The following is a 15,769-nucleotide window of genomic DNA, read 5'->3' as shown; positions in this document are numbered from 1 at the left end:
ACGTCCCTCTTTGGAGTTTTTATTTTGGGGTTATAGGAAATTTGAGATGAACAAGAAGGGAAATATTTAGGGAAAGGGAAAACAGCAGCATATTGAGGACCCAAGATCCTAAGAAGCCAGTTTTTCCTACAACTTAGACACACACACAACATTTACAAAATAGCTCGGCCTCATGTGTACAACCTCAGAAGATGTGCAGAGGAGTGAGATATAAGGAACATGCGACGACCCCGTTGCCTTCTGTCCTGACCTATTGGGGTACCAAGAAATACACCTGAGAAGAAAAATGGAAAAAAAAAAATCTAACTCCTGGCCCCACCTATGTGAATCCTGAGCTTCATCTTACTACCAAGCAAGCATTCTTTTAAAAATTCATTGCCTGAAAATGCTTTCTCTCTCCAAATTCAAAGCCCAAGAAAAGCTCAAAAACACATGTGGATAAAGACGACCGAATACCTTCAGTGTGTCATGCCCACCAACGAGAGCCAGCAGAGAGTGGGTAGAAATGTGTCCTCCTTCCTCGAGGCCAGAGAGGGGATGACCTTGACTCTCTTCAACCTTGCCTCCTCTCTCTCCCTCTTACACACACCTATTCAACAATCAAAGCTTAAATGTGTGGAGCCACTAGCTTAAAGATTATCAAATATAAAACTTTGCCATATAATATTTCAAATCACTCTATTTACAAGTTTATCTTTTCAAAAAAAAAAAAAAGTAAAAGATACAGTAATTCAACACAATTCAAGTTTTTCTTTTCTTCTTTCAACTTCCCTAAAGAGGAATTCCAGAAGCGGGAAACACTCTGGGGCGATGCTGTCAACCCGAGGGGGCTCCTGGGGAGCTTGACAGTCCATCATCAGTTTGGAGTCTATCTGCCCAGAGTCACTCTTGCAAGGACATTCGAATGTGGAAGATACTGGGAACTCTGTTCCTTTGAAGGCCAAGTGAATGTGAAGTGTCCAGACCCAACTTCCCTATCCCTGGCAGTCTTCCACAAGACCCAGCCCCTTCTGGACCAGGAAATTCTCTTTCTCAGAAGGTACCCATTCCACCTTCCATGCCCCAACCTTTTGGTATTCTCCTGAATCAAATGGCTTACAATATTCGTCTTGTGCCTCAAAAGCCTGAGAAACAATTCCCTTTTTCTGAGTGGCAGTGAACATATACGTCCTTTAAAACTACAAGCCATAGGGTTAGCCAGGGAATCATCCTTGAAAGCTGCCAGGGCACCAGTGCTCAGGAGCCCAGGGCACTGCCAGTGGGGCTGGTCAGGGAGGGGCTAGAGGCAGTCAAGGGCAGGGGAAGGGACACGGAATGGGAGACCATGAGTGAACAAGTCAAAGGGGGGAGAGGATGTCGCCCATGAGGAGGCAGCATATTGCCCCCTAGAAAGCAAATGCTAGTTGCATGGAAGAACAGAAGTATTAAGCCTGTATGTAATTTAATCTCAAGAGGTTACTAGGGTTTGCTCCAAATATATCCTGATGCTGCTGAAATTCATCAGAAAGGGAAGAGTTCCCAGCCGCTATTCTGTCAGCCCCAAGCAGACCACTCTAATCCCTTGATCTTCTGCTTCAGGTTGTTGGAAAATCATTCAAAAAATGACCAAAAAGGAGGGAGAAAAAATATGTCATGCAAAAAGAGTGTTATTTTTTTGGTTTGGCTTCAGAGTAGGTTGGGTTGCCGTGGTTACGAGGTGATGGCAGCCCTGGGTGGCAGAGAAGTTCCTAGCTTGGGAGGGGGAACGTGGGGTGTGTGTGTTCCCTTGCACGAGAGGACTGAGCTGAATTCTGCTGATGCTTGGCCAAGGCTGCTTGGAGATGGCGAGAGATTGCATCTTATGTAAACAGTGCCGTAAACCATCTCCCTCCTGCATGCAAACAGACAGACCCAGCTGCCTGTAGCACTGTGGGTCTCAAGTATTTAGAGGTGGGGTAGAGAGTGTCTACTGTAAACAGAAGCAACGGGCCCAGCCTGGGCCTCAGAGCCAATGCCCAGCCCTGTTAGACTTAGCTACACTGCATGCTCTTGAGGACTACTGAAATCTTTCTTACTTCCTTTTTTGGAAGGTTGGGGGTTTGGATGACTGCTGAAACAAAATGAATGCTCCCTATTTAGGGCACTAAATGAGAGGAACAGCTTTGCAAGCCTTTCCCTCGGTTATCAAAATCAAATGGCCTCCACTGCTGATTTACTTCTGTTCCTTGCAGTATCACCACATGCCAGCTGACATGATCATGGGGATGGGTGACACCAGAGTTCACAGAAACATTCATGCTGGCAGGTGGTAACAGAGTCAATCACCCCGCATTTCTCAGCGGCAAAGAGCAATGGCCTACAACACTGGCATCAGCAGTTGTCATGGATACCATGGAAAGCTCAGCAGGTCTGCTGGGGCCCACGGTTAGAGGAACTCCACGTAGTTCTCAGGTATGAGGCCAGTCTTCCCGTTGAGAGTCCCCTCCAACCAGCCAGGCTCCTGAGATGGATGAACTGTATAGCAAGAGGGGAGAGAGTATGAGAAGAGAAGGTGTTACAGATAGGGCAGGTGGTGGATGTGTGTGCACACTCGTGTGAGAACAAATGAGTGCAATCGCTTGTTATATTACACATTTCTAGGACTTGCTTAAACCAGGGGTTCTTAATTTTTTGTGGGACATAAGCTTTTCAATAAAGGTTACTCTGAATGTTCTTTATAACACAAAAGGAAACAAAGACGTTCAAAGTTTTACATAGAATTTTAGGAGTTTCCCAGACTTTCTGAAGTTGCTGGTTTAAATCAGAAAGAGGTGACAGATTTCTACTTTTTAGGTTAGAAGTCAGTTATGGTGCTCCATCCATAAATTTATCTAACCATCCATCCATCTATCCATCCATCCATGGCACCCATCTACCTACCCAGGACTGCCTTTGTACCCAGTGGAGTGCCAGTGAAAAAATGCTAAGAACTAGTCTTTAAAGATATCTAGCATGCATTTTACTAACCTAATTATGCATTTTGCTTCCCTTTAAATCCTTACGCTCTGCTTCCAATCTCCCTGCAAACTCCCTCTGTGGTTTTTTGTTTTTGTTTTTGTTTTGTTTTGTTTTTACATTCTATAGCCTTTGAACAGCCCCCTCTGTTCCACCCATACCCTTAGTTTTCTCTGCTGTTCTCTAGAATTTTCCTCCCTCCTACATACAAGACTGAAAGATGTCTTCTTCCCTCTCTCTTGCAACTTTCAAAATCTCCATTTCCTTGGTTTTTCAATATCCAGAAAATATACACTCATTTCTGTGCTATCACAATACATCTTCATGGAAATTACAGTGATATTGTAAAGATTATATAAAATCCAGCTGAGTCTGCAAAGTTCAATAGCAGGAAGAAAGAGAGAAGGAATCATGGGACCTGGAAATGGGGGGGGGTGGTATTCATGCTTGTGAACTGGGAATATACAAATCACTCTTAATGGGAAAGGCAACGTATTTGCTCTTAACCTATTAGGAAAACTCCAATTTTCTGAGACTGTTTAGAAAGAATCAATTTCCCCTTATTCCCTTCCTAGTCTAATTAAGTGACTTCCTGAGCTTGTTTTAGAAAAGCATTTCCGCGCCCATTGCTACTATGTAACTCTAGTTTCGGTTTGTGGGGAAAGAAGCAAGAACAGAAACAAAAGGAAGCAATGGGTGAGTAGCAAAAGGACACACATCGAGGCTTAAAGAAGATCAATGTCAATGTAATCTTGAAAGCTTCAGGAAAAGACAAGATCAAACATCTATTAGGTGGCCTCCAAAATGCTTGCATAATTTTGTATCACTAGGCTTCATGAATAAACCAAAAATAGTAAGGGGACTTCGGATTCATGACGCCCACACAAGGAGGAGTCTGGAAGAGAAGTGCCACGGAAGAACACAACACAATTTAAAAGCACCCCGGCCTCTCCAGTGATGAAACTCTCTCAACCCACCCCTCAGATACTTGCACTCAAACACCACCGCCTTCTGACCATCCATCCAGCTGACGATGTTAAGATCACTTGAATTTTTTCTGCACCTATAAAGTGATTATAATAAAACTCTCACTCTGTCAGTGGGTTCTTGTGAAGTTCCAGGGGCCAATATGGAGAAGGCACTCAGCAGAGAGCCAGGACACAGTTGGGCTAGCCAATAGGGGACCCTGCATCATTTGACCAGTCACTTGGACTGGTCAACAAGGCTCTCTCCTGGTAAGGGCCTGGTCTCAATACCCACCCAAGCTTTGGGGAACCTCAAATGTTCAGAACCAAACCAAAACAAACAAACTCACTCCCCAAAATAAAAGGCCTAGAAAGAATAACCAACAAAACAAAATAAAAACAAAAAAGACCCCTCCCACTTTACAGCAGAGCTCCTAGTTGAATTGTTACTCCACCAGATACACGGAGTCCCTCACTTTCAGACATTCTCCCTTCCTGGGCAGCTGTTCAAACACAGTTCAGGTGCTGAGGTGGTAACGTCTACAGACATTAAAAATGGAATTTGCAGCGTAAGGGAAGAGCACAAGGGGATAAAGGAGGCCCTCCAATGGAAGAACAAGAGCTATGTCACAGGAGATGGCAGGGGACAATGCAGCCCTCAGGTTAGACTGCGGACTCACTGGGGTCTTTAAGCTGGGTTCATTAAGGCATGAGAGCAGACCACGTCATCCCAATCACCTGGATGCTTATTAAAACTGCAGAGTCCTGGACCCTGTGACATACCAGTTAAAACACAATCTCTAGGAGTGAGGCTGAGGGATCTTTTTGACTCATTCAAAGAAAGGTAAGGGTTATGACTCTTCTGTGCCCAAATGCCTCTGTAGCGAGGGTGGTAATAAGGCAACGCAAATTCTCATTCACTGATGGAGGAGGAAGGCAACATCAGATGTCCTCCCCGCTTCTGTTTCCTGTCCTCCCACTTTATGGCTCAGCTGAAGCCCTACTTCCTTCATAAATACTGGCATGGAATCCGGTCTACCTGTTCCCTCTTTTCTCCAAACTCCTGGAATGCTCATTCTGCACATTGTTCGTGGGTGCTATTAACACTGTCCAAATGTATTAAGCTTTGCTTCCCCCCTGCCCCCTTTAAGGACATTTTAGTCTGTACTGTCTCACCTAATGAGTCCCCTCTGCCTGGTGAATTATGACAGAAGCTAATACTTAGATAGGGACTGGGAAGCAGCCAATGGGCTGAGAGCTTTAGACATATATCAATTTATTTGATCCTGAAGATCCTAGCTTGTATTTTCCTATCTGTACTTTACAGATGAGAAAATTAAGGGCCCAGAAAGGTCAATTAATTCATGCCAATCACAATGGTAGAACTAGAATTTGAACCCAGCTTGTTTGACTCCAAAGACCAAGCCCTCTTCCAAACCATTACACCTATACTCAACCAGAAAATGATACATATGCACACTAAGAATTTACACATACATATGTATGTATATACCAAGTAGTGGGTTTTTTGCTAAGTGCTTTGCCTGCATTATCTCCTTTCATCTTCAGAATGACTCTGGAGTTGATTCTGCTATTAATCCTCATTTTACTGATGAGAAACTGAGGCTCAGAGGGGTTAAGCATCTTGCCCAATACTACATAGCTGACAGGTGATGGAGGTGGATCTGAACCCAGGGCATCTGACCAAAGAGTCTGTGGTCTAACCACTACTGCTTTTGCCTCGCCCAATGCTTTGAATGTCAACGATGCTCCTAAGTACTTGTTGAGCTGAACTGAGCCAATGTCCAACTTTCTGAATTGCACCAATGTCCAATGTGCTATATAAACACAGAGTGTTTCAGTGAGTTGCCTAGGCAGCTCTCCAGCCCAGCAAGCATCTAATATAAGCAGCTGATGACATGGATGTGCTTCCTGCCAACCACTTTCTCTCAGCTCCATCCATATATACTCCATACACCCCTGTATACACAGCTCATGCTCTCTCTTTTCCCTCTCTCACTGTGGACAAGGAGCAAGCATGTGACTAGGATCTCTAATGGTTGACTGTTCCAAAGGGAAGAAGTACTGGCTGGAAGAGGCACAGACCCTTGTGTAGCCGAATACATTTACTCATTTAACAAGCATTTATTAAGCACCTACCCTGTGTCAGACACTGTGCTAGGGGGCCATGTACACAGTAGAGAGCAAGCAGAAGGATTCTGCTCTCGGATCAGGGCAATATATTAATAAATAAGCACATAATTTTAGGTAGTGATGAGGGAAGAGAGAGAGACTGGGATAGGGATGAGGGTATGGGGAGGAGCTCAAAAAGCTAAAACCTAAAGGATCTAAAGGAGCTAGCCAGGCGGTGGATAATGGCAAGTGCAAAGGCCCTAAGGTGGTGAAAAGCTTGGTCTGATTTCACAATAGTGGTCTGCAAATTTTTCTCAAAGAGCCAGGTCATAAACGTGTGTCTCTATCAATTGTGCCATTGTAGCTGTACAGATAATATGCAGACAAAGAGGCATGGGTGGCTATGTTCCAATAAAACTTTATTTACAAAAACAGGCAGTGAGCTGGATTTGACAGGTCATACTTTGCTGACCCTAGCTGAGAACATAGGGAAGGCCCGTGAGGCTGCAGTGTATCGAGTGAGGGAGGGGCCGGGGGCAGAAGCTTGTTGGTGGAGGCACTCATCAGTAATTCTAGGAGGAACAGGAGGCCAGGAGTATGTGAAGCAGAATAACATGATGTGATTTCCAAACATTACTCTGGCTGCTGCTCAGGGAATATGTTGTGGGGACAAGAGTGGACATGACAACCATGTAGGCAGCTGGTGGAAACACCTGGGTGAGAGATGGAGGTGGCTTGGGTTTGTGTTTGGATCTGGCAGTAGAGACGGCTGGGGAGTCCAAAAGACTCCACTCCGAAGACCTCCCCCCATAACAGCACTGGTGGGAATGGCTCAGTGGCTCCCTGGGAGGATTTTCTTTATCTGCAAAGGAAAGCCGGGGCAGCCTTGTCTTGCACTCATGCCATACCCCATACCCTGGGAATGAATGGATCCAGCCCACCTCAAATCTTGATGGAAGTATCCCAAGAACCCAATTTTAGTGACTACCATGTGAATTTTCCAGGTATCACTAATCACATTGCCATAAAATGACTAATGTTCCTGGGAACACAAGTTATTTCTCTTTCCAGTTACTATCTGAGGTGCTCCTGGTGAAATGGGCTATTTCCTAGTAGACTGGCAAGGGCTGACAGTGGAGTTATTTCCAAGTATTGCACATCCATTCTCCCCTGCACAAACTCCAAAAGCTGACTGAGCAGCCACCCCAGATCCACAGCACAGGCCCCTGGAATCCAAAGGCTTGGAGAGATTAATCATTATGAAATAACAGAGTTTCCCCTCAAGGTTCCCCTCCTTCTTCTTCTTCCTTATTCATTCTTCCTGATCCTGAAAAAGACAACATACACAAACTCTCTAAGCCTGTCATTAAGAAATTTCTTCCTTTTGGTCTGATGATTTAATCTGACAGCTACAGAGAGCATCCAACTTAAACAGCTCTTACCTGATGTCTCCAGAAAGAAACTAGCAAGAGACAGAACAAGGAAAATGATCTCCCTGCCTAATGTGCTAACAGCTTTTTCTCCCCTAATGCCTGATTTCTCCAATGGAGGTGATGGGAGGGGGGAAATGGGGTATATGTAGCATTTTCTAAGAATCACCACAAAAAGTGTATTCATGGGGCACCTGGGTGGCTCAGTTGGTTCAGCATCTTTGACTTTTGGTTTCGGCTCAGGTCGTAATCTCAGGATCAAGCCTGGAGGTGGCTCCTCACTCAGTGGGGAGTCGGTTGGGGAATCTCTCTCTCTGCCTATGCCCCCCTCCCCTGCTCGTGCACGCTCTCTCTCTCTCTCTCTCTAAAATAAATAAATGAATCTTTAAAAAGTGGATTCACATTTTGTCAGACCCTTCTTTGATTGCAGTTCAGTCAACACTGAGAGGTGCTTTCTTTGGGGTTTCATTTTGCCTTTTGCTCTCCAGGGAATCTGAAAGGGCATTCCTGGTTAAAAACAAACTGGTGTCAATGAACTCTGCCATGACTCCCAGAAACCACAGGAAGGCGTGGATAAGGCCTCTGATTCATTTAACCAAACCTCTTTCCTGCTCTCCTTTATCATTATAGGCTTTATGATGATGACCAAGTTGTGTGGTGCATGCAGTCCCAGGACCTGCTAGGCAGAGCACCACTCAGGGAAGGAAAGGACTTGGCCATTAAAAAACCACCTAGGTTTCTTTTCCTTTCTCTTTGGTTAGCTACTTCAAAAAGGAGATTTAAAAGCGTGGGAAGACAACGTGAAGCAACCTCTCTGTAGAACAGTCTGGCAGCTCCTTCAACTGTTTAACTGAGTTACAGTGGGATTCAGTAGTCCCCCCCGCCCTCGCCCAGGCCTATCACCAAGAGACCTGGAAACGCAGGTCCTCACAAAAATCTGTACATGCATGTTTATAGCCGCATTGTTCCTCATAGCCAAAAAGTATAAATGATCAAAATGCCATCAGCTGACGAGTGGATAAATAAAATGTGGTATATCCACACATGGGAAGATTACCCAGCAATAAAAAGGAAAGAAGTCCTGATGCACGCTCCAACAGGGATGAACCTTGAAAATACTATGCTACGTGGAAGCAGCAAGTCACAAAGACCACATACTGTGTAATTCCATTTATATGAAATACCCAGGGCAGGCAAATTGATAATGACAGAGAGTAGACGCTGAATGGAGCAGGATTGGGGGTAAATGGAGATGGCTGCTAAGGGGTACAGGGTTTCTTTTAGGGGTGATGAAGATATTCTGGAATTAGATAGTAGTGATGGTTGCACAACTCTGAATATACTAAAAACCATGGAATTGTACATTTTAAATGGGTAAATTGTATGGTATGTGGGTATCTCAATAAAGTTGAGGGCTGCACTCAAAAAAAGGAGTCACAAGATACACACACATACACATACCTTTTCAGAGTTTAGACCAAGTTTGCCCCTAAGATCAGGGGTCCTTTGTGCAGTCACAGTGAATAGCTGATAGGAACATGACAGTCCCTTGCCCACAGGAGCAGTGAACTGGGGTTCAGAGGACAGACTTTAAATTCTGGATTCACCTGTAAATGTGGGAATGTCTCAAATCCTGCCCATCTCCAGGCAGAAGGCCTGCCCCTGCTGGCGGAGCAGGACACAGAAGGCCTGCATGCAGCCCACGCAGGTTTGTCTGCTGTGAACGCTGCATCATGTTATGGCTGCACTGGGACTCTACCGTATGGGCCTATTCGGGCAGGGCACACTTGTTAGCAACATGGCTCTGGACAGCCTTCCATGGACCCACGTCACCTCAGCTCTGGCAGGGCCTGAATGCTCCAGCTGCTGATAGGAGAGGCAGCTGGGCTGGCTGGCTATGCACTTGGATATGTAAAGCACCCAAATGAGAGTTAATGGAGCAAAGGTTTAAGGACAGTGCTTTTGGGGCTTCGAGAACCATACAAGAGGACATGCGCCCAGCAGGCCACATACAGTTATGGGCTCACCCCAGCCCCTGCGGGCTCAGAAGGTCTAAGCGTGACCTAGGAATCCCCCAGGTGCTCTGTGAACTATTCCCCATTCTGTCTCCCCATGCCTGATTATTACCTCTGCAATGCTGAATGCAGGGGCTGGGCACACAGGGGGCTGCCCCCTCACATGGGGATGCACTCAAGGCTGTCCCCAGGAGTCCATCTCTGCTCTGGCTTAGAGGCCGCTAAAGACAGCCAGGACTTAGAGGGTCAAGGTGCAGTGCCTACTGCCCAGCCAAGACCCAGGCCTGCTTTATAGGAGGGACAAATGTAAAAGGATCACCGTGAACTATCAGAACATCAGGCTCTAAGATGGGCATAATGATGGCAATCATCATCATGATAATAATAACACTGAATGCTTAATGTGTTGAGTACTATCTTAAATACATGATGTGCACCATTGCAATTCTCCCTCACAACACTCTTATCTTTATGTGAAGAGGACAGAACTGAGGCACAGAGAGGTTGTCACTGCTGGACACACAGAAGCAGGTAGTCGAGCCAGGACTTGTGCTTTGGTGGCCCGAATCTAGAGCTGAGGCACTCTAGTGCTAGGTGGGGGCCTTGGCTGCCCTGTATTTCTGGCTCTCAAGCAGGTGGCAGGAGGTGTAACCTAGGCCAAAGTGGGGCACTCAGCCCTGAAGGGGAGCGCTTGGGCAACATGCACTCAGCCCTGCTCAGGAACTCTGCCACCACCCCAACGGAGGTCAAGAAGGCAGCCCCAGAAAATTTCCACTTCCTGAAATCAGGCAGCAGCTTTGGATTTCTCCTTTGGGCAAAAAAGGGACCCTTTCACCCAAGGATCCGGAAAGATTAACCCCAAAGGAGAACTTCATCTGGCGAAAATCTCAGCTGTAACAGAAATTCTGGCTTTTTCCCAGAATCCTGATTTTTCTCTTAGGTAAATGGTAAGTTACGACAAATTATGCCATCAATACTCACTTTAAAAAATACTACCTTTTCCTTTTTTTAGGGAGGAAAAAAACCCAAAAAACAAAAAACAACAAGAAAAAGGTACATCAAGTAAGACTAGTTCCCAGTTCTACAGTGCAAGTGCCATGAATCCATTTTCACACAGGATACTTGAGCAGGACAGCTGGGAGTGTGCAGGGAGATGGCCCTGAGGGAGTCTACTAACAGTCAGGGGGAGGACAAGCACCACTGCAGGGAGGCTCACTGACCCTGAGCTTGCCCAGTTGCCCTGCTAGCCTGGAAATAAGCCTCACCTGCTATGGAGAGTGAATGCCACTGAACCCAAGAGGAAAAAGAGGCACAGAACGTGTGCTTCAGTCTCCACCCTGAGCTGACCACTTGCAGGATCCCTGTTCTCTGCTCTGCTGTCTCCTATCCTCTGTCCAGCCCCCAGACTCTCAAAGCCACTGCCAAGTGCTTGGCAGAGCCCCATCCAGGTACACAATCACTTTTCATGTCCAGTACTGCTCCATGAGGCTGAGTCTGTCCAAGTGAAGACTTCAGTACACTGTCCACTCTTGACAGAGCCTCCAGAAGTCTTGCTGCTACTCTCTTATTTTGGGCAAAGACCCCCACCCCCGCCCCCTCTCACTTCTTTTCAGTCTTATCCATTCAAGTGAGACTGTATTTTTTTCTCCCCGCAGGAACTTTGAAAACTGCAGTTCTTTATTTGCTCTCCCACCCCTCCCAAAGTTCTGCAAGGGAATGAGAAACTCACCATTGTCGAAGACCGTGCCTGCTGTGAACGAGAGTTCTGAGTCATGTTCAGCTTTGCAGGCATATAAGGCTTTTGCCTTCCGGAACGGTGTGCTGTGTGAAAATAGGAGTTTATTTAGCAGTATTTTTAAACCTTCTGAAAGCCCCAGATATTTAACCTCTCTTCTTCCCCTTCCCTGCAAGCCACCTAGTTGTCTCTTGCGGCAACAGCCTGACAAGGCAGTCAGATGGCAAAACGTGAGGTGGAAAAGTTGCAAAGGTCACCAGAGAAAAATGAGAATTATTCAGAGAAAAGCCACACTTCTTGTGGGGTCACCTTGTGCCATGTGAAACTCTGCCTAGGAGTTACGACACCTGAACAGTGGGAGAGCAGGCTGGGACCCATTTTTGGAGCAGGAGTAGTTTGGGAAATGGGAGGTGGGGGCAGGAAAGAGCTTCCTAGTTGCTCTGGGGAGCACTCCCAACAGACCTTGTTGAAAACTGGCAATGCTCAGTGAGTCAAAAAGGAGAAATTCTAACAAAGCCATGTTTCAGCTCTAGGCCACGGACTGACATTCGCTCTTCCAGATGTTACTTATTTCTCATTGGGCTGGTGGAGCAGGATTCCAGGGCTGGAACTCCCCGACCCCCAGGGTAGGGCAGGGAACAGACAAGTTGTGTGTGTGAGCACTTATGTGAATGTGTGTGGGGAGCGTGGGGAGGAAGAAGGGAGAGGGAACGTGATGTATATATGTTCAACAAAATCATTTTTGAAAAGCTCTCAAACTGACTCTAGTGTGCAACCAGGGCTAAGAACCACCGTTCTAGAGCAGGGGTTGGCAAACTCTTGCTATAAATGGCCTAGCAGTGGATATTCTAGGCTTTGTAGGCTATATGGTCTCTGTTGCAATTACTCAGCTCTGCCTTGTGGCATAAAAGCAGCCACAGACAACATGTAAATGATTTTGTATGGCTGTGTTCTATCAAAACTTTACTTAGAAAAAACAGGTGGTAGGCTGGACTTGACCCAAGGGTCACAGATTGCTAAGCCATGTTCTAAAGAGTAAATAGTAAGAACTGGTAAATCCTATTGCTTTCTATCAACTTTTGCTTTGATATCCAAATAGTTCCAAATGATCTATGGACTTCTCAAGGGTCATAAGACAAATAACATTTAACAGTCAAAAGTTGGCTCTTTATTTACTAAGAGTAATCTCTTCTACTTCTGAGCCCTCTGAAGAAGCACATTTAGGGGCTCCAGGGCAGAATAACAAAAGAGCCAGAAGGCCCTCTGGGTTAAACAATTATTCCAGGGATATATTATTTACTTTAGCTTCATTTGACAAACAGAAAGCCTCCAGGAGCCAGTGATACTAAACGCCCTGTGGCACACTGATTTCTAGTGGCCAAATGAGATTTAGCTGAGGAAAGGCTGGTCTTAGGTAAGCCCAGACAAAATCAGAAGAGGCAGGGGTCTTGGGTCATTATGGAACTGTTATTTCTCAGAGTCACCAAATCCGGCTTCTTGTTGGAAAAGAGGAGCCATGGATGGATGGATGGATGGATGGACACTTATACCGGGACCAGGCATCTAGAACGTCTAGTCTTGGCTCCATGAAAACCGAAGGAAAGATAGTTTAAAAGTTCTGTTGCAAACAACGATCACAATAAATGATTATCCAGAATTTGTTGCTGGGCATAGTTCACCATTCTGTCCTCTGGTCTTCGAGTGGCCAACAGATGATGGCCAGGTGGGAGAAAATTAGGAAAGTGGGAGAAAATGAAGTGGATCCGCTGGGAATGAAGGAAAGAAGAGCCATCAGAATTCATGAACTTTAAGAGGAAAACAGCTCTTCTGGGGTAATTGTCATTAACGTCAGAATAGAGTTCTGCACCAGAGGCATATTCTGTGTTCTAACTAAACCAATTCTGTATGTTGTCAGCAAGGGCCAAATACCCATTGTGCAACTTTCCATGGAGGGCAAAAAAGTTTGTTTTTGTTTTTGAGGGAATGGGCGCCGAGAGGAGGAGTTGCCTGGTCATAAAAAGTGATAAAATGGCCCAAACCCCATAATGGCAGGCAAGGAGAGCCTGGAAGGTGGAAGGAGAATCCATCTGACATTAGCCCTGGTCACTGTGACAGGGCACAGCTGGTGGGTGGAGAGCGTAGACCAGGGATGAGAAAAATCAAAGGTGAGAGTAAGATCATCTGAGGCAAGGCTCCTCCAGCTGGGTTTTCATAGCGGTGACTTATTAACTTCATTAAATTAAAGGGAATGGGACAAAATGGGCAAACCAGGGAAGCCAAGTGGGGTATCTGGCAGGAATCAAGCAGAGGGAACGGTCTCAGGTGCCGAAGTTTATCATTCAAGAGGAGTAAATTTTCCACTAATGTTGGGCTTTTGGAATTGAATCAAGTGACAATAAAATAACCTACTAAAAATAAAAACAGAGATCAGGAAAGGGCCTTGCTTTTTTCTTGGATTAACAGGTGACTGACCATCTACAAGAGGGTCTTTTCCCGAGACCTCCTCCTACTCCTGTTCCCCAGGACCAGGGCTGCCAAATAATGTTAAAGACACCAAGTTAAATTAGAATTTCAGATCAACGAGAAATGTTTTTATAGTAGAAGTCCCAAATACTGCATGGGACATACTTATAGTAAGAAAAATCACTTGCCATTTATCTACTATTCAAATGTAACTGAATATTCTGTATTTTTATTTTATTTGCTAAACATTTGCTAAATCTGGTATCTCTATGGGGGGGGGGAAGTTTTATCTTTTTAAGTTTGTCAGCCCAACAGGTCCAGTGTCCTATATTATATTAGCTCTCAAAAGCCCCAGCAGTTTGCTTTAGGTAGGGTTCCTACCAAAACAGATCCTGTTGGCACAGAGGTTGTGCTTGTAGGCTTTGGCTCTGACTAAAAAAAATAAAACATCCCCACTAAGCATCCTTGGCTCTCTAGCTCCCCATTCTCTGCAGTGCATCTCAACACCGGACACAGAGAGCCTGAGGTGCCTTCAGCTGCTCCTGAAACAGTGCCCTTCAGACCTCGGCTGGCCTTCAAGGGCATGAACAAGTTTGGAACCTTCTGCTGGTTCATTTTTAATTTTCGCCTCTGAGCATGGCACATGGCCAGGAAAGCACTCAGAGGAGCTTCCCTCAAATGCCCTTGCAAACCTTGCAAAATGACAACCCACTCTCCGTCAGATGACACTACAGATGACCAGCTAGACTGGCAGGATGCAACAGCCTGATCATTCAGGCCCAACTGCCAGGGACCACTGTGTAAAGGGAAGTTACAGTTTAGGGGCTGGGAGCTTCTCTAGGGGTGACAGGAAAGGGAAGTGTGAGGGGAATATGCCTCTGCTGTGCTATCAAAGGCATCTTCCTTCCTGAGCTTGAACTAACAAGCACTAAAAATGCTTGGAAGAGGGGAGAGGGAGTCATTTCCAGAGGAGACATTATGTAGAAGTTCACGGGACCATTTATTAGGTCTAAGTATTTACTTTTAAAAGCTCTGCCAGGGGAAGGAAATCTGAAGCTTCACGCTCTGGAAGTGGATTTGGGGGAAAGGCCCCATTGGGCCTGAACAGTAGGTATGCCCCCACCTCTTGGCTGCATACCCCAACGGCAATTAGGGGATTTTAATCCTCTCCGTTGGCTAGGTCTGATGGGCTAGCTCCCAGCAGGGTCTCCATCTGTGCTTACCTCGGCACACATACTTAGCTGTGTGACAGCTGATTCTAAGCCCTAGTCTGTCTTTCCTATTTCAAAATGGCAGATTCCTAAAGCGTTGTGGAATAGCATCATCCAAATGGCGCTATTTTAATGATGGTCAGAGTGGGCAGTTCTGAATACCATGACCCCAAACCTACTAGGGTGGCAGATCCTATTGCTGCTGTGCTCTGCCAATCATGAAATACTTTGGGAGATGGAAAGGAGTAGCTAAAGAAAAAAACCCTGAAAAAATGTCAGGTGATGGGAGTACAGAGGTGGAGATACTGGACAGGCAACAGGCAATAGGCCCCCAAACTCAGAGACACAAAAAAGTGAATACCCTCAAAGCAGAGAATATGTTCAGCTTTTTACCTGAATGATTCTACCATCCTGAGTCCCCCAGCCCATCCTGTTCAAGGGACCAGTGTTTTGAAGATTTTACTTCCCTTTGTTCAGACTGAAGGAAACACATTCTGCTAATGACCAAGCCTCTCCTACAAGTAGTGAGGCATATTGGAAGGTGACTGAAGTTTGCTCTGTTCAGGTCTTCATGGGGCAATGAGTGATCGAACCGCTCTGGTTAGATCCATGCCATATCTCGTGTCCTAGAAAGTTAACGTCTCCCAAAGCGCCCAGAATATGTCTAGGAAATAATGAGGAAATAACTTGAGTGTCAGAAAAATATGATCTTGAATTTTAACCCTATTCCCAGGGTGAGGATAAAAGAGTATATGGAAAAGCTACCTTTCTTTCCTACCTTCCAGTGCAAAGCTAGATAGAAAACCAGGAAGAGCAGGCCAGGCTCTGGGGCTGGGAGTGGCAT

General features: G+C 45.7%; 1 protein-coding gene across 2 annotated transcripts in view; it reads right to left on the bottom strand.

Annotated features, from left to right (window-relative positions):
- Positions 1-1,425: 1,425 nt before the first annotated feature.
- Positions 1,426-15,769, bottom strand: part of ARHGAP26 (Rho GTPase activating protein 26) — a 419,879-nt gene continuing 405,535 nt past the window's right edge. Inside the window, exons 22-23 of one of the 2 annotated variants that reach the window (XM_021702216.2) lie at positions 11,246-11,337; positions 1,426-2,493 (exon numbers count right to left, since the gene is read on the bottom strand). In XM_021702216.2, coding sequence (XP_021557891.1) covers positions 2,405-2,493; positions 11,246-11,337 — 181 coding nt within the window. In that variant the 3' untranslated portion in view covers positions 1,426-2,404. The remainder of the gene's footprint in view (positions 2,494-11,245; positions 11,338-15,769) is intronic. The other variant, XM_021702215.1, reaches the window with a different exon arrangement.

The sequence above is a fragment of the Neomonachus schauinslandi genome, chromosome 7 (assembly GCF_002201575.2).
Source record: "Neomonachus schauinslandi chromosome 7, ASM220157v2, whole genome shotgun sequence".
NCBI lineage: Eukaryota > Metazoa > Chordata > Mammalia > Carnivora > Phocidae > Neomonachus > Neomonachus schauinslandi.
This window is presented reverse-complemented; position numbering and strand designations above follow the sequence as displayed.